The sequence below is a fragment of the Chenopodium album genome, chromosome 16 (genome assembly GCF_948465745.1).
Source record: "Chenopodium album chromosome 16, dcCheAlbu1.1, whole genome shotgun sequence".
Classification (NCBI taxonomy): Eukaryota; Viridiplantae; Streptophyta; class Magnoliopsida; order Caryophyllales; family Amaranthaceae; genus Chenopodium; species Chenopodium album.
The window spans coordinates 46,500,187-46,506,968 of record NC_137849.1 but is presented as its reverse complement, the minus strand read 5'-3'; the positions used below and the strand labels follow the sequence as shown (position 1 = coordinate 46,506,968).

Sequence of the window (6,782 nt, the reverse complement as noted above, 5' to 3'; positions counted from 1 at the left end):
CTGTATTTGTGTGATTAATAGTTATCTTGGAATAAACATGGGCACGGGCCGTGCCGGCACGCGGGCGGCACGGGCCCGACACGGCACGGCACGGCGGCCCACCTGTGGGCCGTGCCGTGAACAATTTTCTGGTTTTTGGCACGGGCACGGCACGTGGCACGGTGGCCGGCACGTGGGCCGGCACGCTGGCACGACCCGCCGGCACGGCACGTGGCACGGCCAGGCACGACCCGGCACGGCACGGCACGTGCCTTGACCGTTGGAAAACTAGCCGTTTTTGGCCGTTTTCCAACAGCTATAAAACGGCTAGTTTCCCCCCCCCCCCTTTCTTTATATAGAGTTTATGAAAGTAAATATGGAACCGTGTCTCGATTTGCCCCTTCTCAAACATCCAAAAATGTAAGTAAACGGGCCAAAGGTTTATTTGCACAAGCTGCTAACATGATGTCCAAGTTTTCAGGTACAGAATCATCATCAAGTAAGAGAACACAAAGCGATGTTTCGGAGTTGCAAATGTACTTAAGTTACGACTTCATGAAAGGCATGGACGATGAAGAGAAGTTTGGCCTCGACATTCTCGATTGGTGGAAATCACAAGCCGTGAAACATCCAATTTTGTCGGCAATGGCTCGTGATATTTTTGCTATCGAAGTCTCCTCCGTTGCCTCCGAAAGAGCTTTTAGTGCGTCGGGAAGAGTTTTAGACGATAGAAGAACAAGACTAAAACCCGAAACACTTGAAATGTGTGTTTGCTTCAAGGATTGGTTGGATGCCGAAACTCGTTCTCAAGATCGTACTTATGCACAAAACGATGACGATGAAGGAACGTCGACTTCTTTTAGTTCTCATACTTCTCAATCCACTCAATTGGCGGATGAACTTGAACCTCTAGGAGACGAAGACGAAGATGAAGACGAAGGCGAAGACGAAGACGACCAATAATAATTACATGATTACATATTTACATTATACACTATTGTATTCTTTTTGTATTATCGAACTTCGTATTCCATATAATAAATGAAGTTATTCAATATTCATACACTATTGTACGATTTTTAATTATCATTACTTATTTTGTATTATTGAATTATCGTACATTCGTACCGGCTACCGTCATATAATAAAATAAGTTATTCTTCAATTTTTTGTGTTTTCGGATTATCGCACTCGTATTTTTTTTATTATATGCATTGTTGTTTTTTTGCTAAATTAATAAAATTGTTTTTATTTGTTTAAATAAACTTAAACATAATTATTAATTAGATAAATAATTTATATAACCTAAATTAAAATAAAGTTGTTCAAAAAATGAAAACAAAATATATTAACGTTAACATAAACATAAATTAATCACATATATTAAGTTGTACTAAAAATATATATATATTTTAATTCGTTTTTTTTTTTCATTTATTCAAAAAAAAAAAAAAAAGAAGGGTGGCACGGTTTGGCCCACGGCCCGGCACGGCACGGCCCGCAAGGCACGTGGGCCGTGCCGTGGGCTGGGGTGTGCCAATTTCAGGCACGGCACGGCCCGCCGCGGAACCGGCACGGCACGACCCCCATCCCGGCACGGCCAGGCACGGCCCGCGGCGGCACGGGCACGGCCCGTGCCCATGTTTATCTTGGAATTGACAGTTGACTTTTACCAACACCATTGCTACTCTTGCAACTTCAATTAGGACCATTACACACCCATTTTCTTTAATTTCTCTTTCTCTTTCCTTTAAATGATCAATAGCTTTTACAATTTTGTATTCTACATATACTTTTCTTTTCTTTTCTTTTACTAGTACTTTTTTTTTTTTTTTTTTTTTTTTTTTTTTTTTTTTGGGAATTTTATTGAAAATTTGTCAAAATTTTTTCATCAAAGATGAAAGCTACTAAATCATCTTCATGTTCAGCATCAACAAGTAGGGTGCTCTACTCTTTTTGGCTAAGTTCTTGTTCGTGGCGCGTTCGATTTGCTTTAAACTTAAAAGGTTTAATCTTTACTTTCCTCTGTTTTTTTTTTCCTCCAACATTTTTACTTAATTTAGCATTTTCAATTTAGTCAATCTATTGCAAATTTTGTAAATTTTGAGTATAACTTTAGATTAATCTGAGCTTGATCAAGCTGTAGGGCTTCAATTTGAGTATAAAGCAGTTGATCTTATCAAAGGGGAGCAATTTAATCCAGGTGAATAAAAGCTGTTGTTTTGTCTTCATTCGATATTATCCGACCACTTAACTAACTTTTTTAGGCTTCATAAAATCTTATGCCTAAATCAAACCAAGATATTGCTCTCAATTTGGTTAATTATTTTGTTTTATGATACTGATCCTGCTAGTAAATTAATGAATAAGATCGATTTCAATAGCCACATATTGAAGGGAGTAGTTATTACTTATTAATTGGATGTTAATTAACATTTTAGTATGATTGTTTTTAATTAATATCAATCTGAAAAATTGGAATCGAAATTATCTCGTAATTTAGTTGATTAATACTCCTGTTTTATTTTTTTTTAGTTTTCCATGCTTTTTTCCGAGAAATTATGTTAACACAATGTTTTTTTTCTATGAATAATTTGAGATCGACTGTTAAAAAAGTAAATTCTTGCGTAGTGGTTGCTCTATTGTATTCCAAACAATTTATTTTCACCTTAGGTTCACGAGCTAAGTTGTAATATTCGCGGTGTGTTTCTATCATATCTGGAGTGTTGAAGTATGTAGCAACAATTTGGATCACAGATAGTACAATCTTAATTAACAATTATGATGTGACTTGTAGAATTTGAGAAGATCAACCCACTTCGTTATGTTCCAGTTCTTGTTGATGATGGAGTTGTGGTTTCAGACTCGTTGGCTATCCTTATGGTCAGTAACTAGTTCATTCTCTAGCTCGTGCAATACACGGGATGAATTGTGTTATTATACAGGCCAACATAGCCAACTTAGTTTATCACAAACTTTTTTCAACAATAACATTACTATGGCTTGTTCATTGATTATTGTCTGTGCTTCTCATCTTTTGTTTAGTACCTAGAAGATAAGTATCCTCAGAATCAACTTTTGCCGGCTGATCCTTGTAGACGAGCTCTCAATCTTCAGGTGAGATCCTGATTACTTTCGCCTTTTGAGTTTTCATGACAAATTGAAAGGAATGTTGATTGAATTACTGAATTACAACATGATTCAGGAAAATTAACCTATGATTTTAGCTCTCATATCACTGTAATTTACTTCTGTGTTTACAGAAGTGATCTAGTATTAACACTTTAAGCTTATGTCTGCCATAGGCTGCCAGTATTGTCAGCTGCAGCATGCAACCACTTCACATGAAATCAGTGCTGGTATGTTGCGTTTCTTGTCTCTGCATTACGTTTCTACGATACACTACATATTAACTAGTTGTTGGCCTGGGACACTAATATCCTTCATAGGAGCATATCGAGAAGAAAGTTGGTCAAGAGAAGGGGAGGGAGGAGAAGAGGAGGGGAGGGAAAGGGAGGGAGAGAATAATAGTGAGTTTTCCTTCCAAATCTCTCCATTGTTGGAGGGATCAATTTCCTACAATTTAATCCCTCCATTTCTCTCCCCTCCAATTCCCTTACTTCTTCATTTGTTATCCAAATGAAAGATATCACATCTCTCCATTTCTTTCCCCTTCTTTTCCTTCCATTTTCTTCTATCCAAACACACCGTTAGTGACTAATAAAACGTACAATTATATCAAAATGAGGTATGTATGCACTAACATTGTTTCGTCTTTACTTGATTTCAGGCAGATGTATTTCTGGCACCACAGATTTCTATAGCAATGGACAGATTTAAGACTGATATGGTAATTTATGTTCATTTCCAAAGATGATACATAACTCACTAAATTCATTTCCAAGTTATTAGACTATGCACTAATTAGGCAGTGTAATGCTTACATTTTACGAGTTATTGCTTGTGCAGTCGAAGTATCCTACATTACGCAGGGTGTATGAATCATGTGAAGCAATGCCGGAATTTCAAGCCTCTATACCTGAAAGACAGCCAGATGCGAAGTGAGTGTAGCTCTGCTAGAGTCTCTCATCTCACCAAAGTATTAAACAGTAAAGGTTTTTGGAATTAAGTATGTCGTGATGTAACTTTATAAAATTGATTGTTAGATCATTGATCAACAAGTTTTCTCTTTATTTTTTTTAAACTTTGAAGCTCCTTCTACAGTTCTACTTAGGGACGTTGTGCAATCGACCACCATACACATGCTTAAAACCACCCATGATGGTCGGGAATTATTTAAAAATATACAAAGTATACTACGAGAGTATGAGTAGTATAATTAATTAAAGCATTGGCCATATGTTTGTTGTTGAAATGCTATTTAAATATAACATTGATTTTGGTATCAAAAGCCCGTCTAGCTCAGTTGGTAGAGCGCAAGGCTCTTAACCTTGTGGTCGTGGGTTCGAGCCCCACGGTGGGCGTGTATTGATTTTTGAAAAAAAAAATAAAATTTGATGCAATTTCCCTATTCAGTTCAACTCCAGTGGTATATGCTCAAGTGCTCTATAACCTAAGAGCTTCTTTACTGTTTTACTATTGCTTTTTTGGCCTTAGAGGATTACATGTTACATTATATAGGGTGTTGAATACTTTAAATAAGAGGAAGTTCCAATTTATTTCTTTGATAAATAAAATCGTAAATAATTAAATAATTTTGTTTAATCACCATGACATTTATGTAAATAAATTAACAATTATGGATCCCATATTTGACAAAAAGTTGTTCATTTATTTACATTTTTGTCTTTATCAAGACGATAAACTTGTATTTTCTTGTAAAATATTGTGAATGAGATTTGTTGAGAATAGTTTATTAACTGGTCAAGTTTGTGACTTATAAGGGAGGAAAAATCTATCTATCTATTAACCTATACTAAAAGCAAATCCTTCCATGACACTTGTCATTATCTTGTAAAAAATCTTTCCGTCTTTTTTCGCTTTTTTTTTTCTCTCTCTCTCTCTCTTTTTTTTTTTTTTCTTTTTTTTTTTTTTTTTTTTGCAAAATCTTAATGAAACCATTTACAGAAAGGCTTGCGTGGACCTGGTCCATAATAATATTATTGTGGACCCGAGATCTATACACACGCAACTGACTATATTGAATATAGTGACCCTTATTTTTAATATAGTAACCTTATTTTTAACATAGTAACCTTTATTAAAACCAGTATAACGTTTAATATTATTGTGAACTTGAATACAACGTTATGAACCCAATTTTTAACATAGTGACCTTATTTTTCATATTGATCAGTATATAAAATATTTCATTAGAAAAATTAACCTCTTATAGCTTATATATTAGCAAAATGACTTTTATTTCAACATAGTGACCTTATTTTTTTGTTATAGTGACTTTTATTTTATTTTTTTTAATTTTAATGAAACAACCATAGTTTCTCTAATACTAGTGGTCCACAATAAACTAGTGTGAACCAGGTTCATTTGAGAATTAATAAACCATTTATACCTTATGATATTTTCTTTCCCAATTTGACAATCATATTCCATTTATAACCAAATGAAATATTTCTAAATATCTTTTATATATTTTATATTTTGTAATATTATTGTCAAAAATATTTAACAATCGTGCATTGTACGGGATTTTAACCTAATCTAATATATATAAATAAAGTAGGCATTTTTGGAGAGCATTGGGAGCGCCACATAAGAAAAGGTATATTTTCGACCAATTAAAAATTAGATTTCTATTTTATTTTAGAATTAAAAAAATCACTCGCCACCTAAACAAAAGTGACGAATGAAATTTTAAATTTTTGCCACGTAGGTAAAAATGACGAATAGTAATTTATTAGGATTTTAATTATTTAAGAACACTAAATTCTATCATTTATATTTGTTACAAAACTAAAAATTATCTTTAGATATTAGGATTTATATTATTTTAAAAACTAAAAATTATATTTTGATATTTAAAAAATATAAATTATCATTTGATGTTAATGGTTTTATGTAAATGTCTGATGATATGATATTTTCATACAAAATTTTTAAAACTTATAATGCAAGAAAACAATTAAGATATCACCAAAAAAATATTTATATACAAAATGTATATAAAAATTCGTGCATCGCACGCCACATAAGCAAAAGTAATATTTCGACCAATGAAAAATTAAATTTATATATTAATTTAGAATTTAAATTTTCAGTCGCCATTTAAGAAAAAATTAACAAATGAAATTTGAGAATTGAAAACAAAAAATAGTAATTTAAGATTTAAATAATGAAAAAAAAAACAATAATCATCTATTATATTATCTTTTACATTAGAATCTAATATATATAAATAAAGTAGGCATTTTTGGAGAGCATTCGGAGCGCCACATAAGCAAAGGTATCTTTTTGACCAATTAAAAATTAGATTTCTATTTTATTTTTGAATTAAAAAATTCACTTGCCACCTAAACAAAAGTGACGAATGAGATTTAAGAATTTTGTCACGTAGGTAAAAACAACGAATAATGATTTTTTAGGATTTAATTTATTTAATAAACTAACTATTATCTTTAAAAAAAAATATCATCTTTAGATATAGGATTTATATCTACCATTATAAGATAAATTTTGATGGTGTTTGTGATAGTAAATAAAAATTATTCTTTAATTATAATTAAATCAAAATTTGTGATATTTATCACTATAAATTGACGCATCATACTCCATCAACAAAATTTGATATCAATACAAAACAACATCAAATGAATTTTGTGTCA

General features: G+C 32.6%; 1 protein-coding gene and 1 non-coding gene across 2 annotated transcripts; both read left to right on the top strand.

Annotated features, from left to right (window-relative positions):
• The first annotated feature begins 1,648 nt into the window (after nt 1-1,648).
• LOC145585626 (glutathione S-transferase zeta class-like) lies at nt 1,649-4,183 on the top strand. Its single transcript, XM_081642328.1, has 7 exons — nt 1,649-1,985; nt 2,126-2,182; nt 2,777-2,862; nt 3,025-3,096; nt 3,285-3,338; nt 3,770-3,829; nt 3,949-4,183. Exons 1-7 carry the CDS (start codon nt 1,877-1,879, stop codon nt 4,042-4,044), a joined length of 534 nt encoding a protein of 177 aa, XP_081498454.1. The 5' UTR covers nt 1,649-1,876; the 3' UTR covers nt 4,045-4,183.
• Nucleotides 4,184-4,390: 207 nt separating this feature from the next.
• On the top strand, nt 4,391-4,463 carry TRNAK-CUU (transfer RNA lysine (anticodon CUU)). Its single transcript has one exon. It is a non-coding gene; the product is annotated as a tRNA-Lys (tRNA).
• The last annotated feature ends 2,319 nt before the right edge of the window (nt 4,464-6,782 follow it).

What these genes read in the sequence shown, in the direction of transcription:
- LOC145585626 (XM_081642328.1), top strand. Translation starts at nt 1,877, where the DNA reads ATGAAAGCTACTAAATCATCTTCATGTTCAGCATCAACAAGTAGGGTG. An exon ending in ATTTGCTTTAAACTTAAAAG is followed by an intron (nt 1,986 to 2,125) that starts GTTTAATCTTTA and finishes ATCAAGCTGTAG; the next exon opens with GGCTTCAATTTGAGTATAAA. An exon ending in AGGGGAGCAATTTAATCCAG is followed by an intron (nt 2,183 to 2,776) that starts GTGAATAAAAGC and finishes TGTGACTTGTAG; the next exon opens with AATTTGAGAAGATCAACCCA.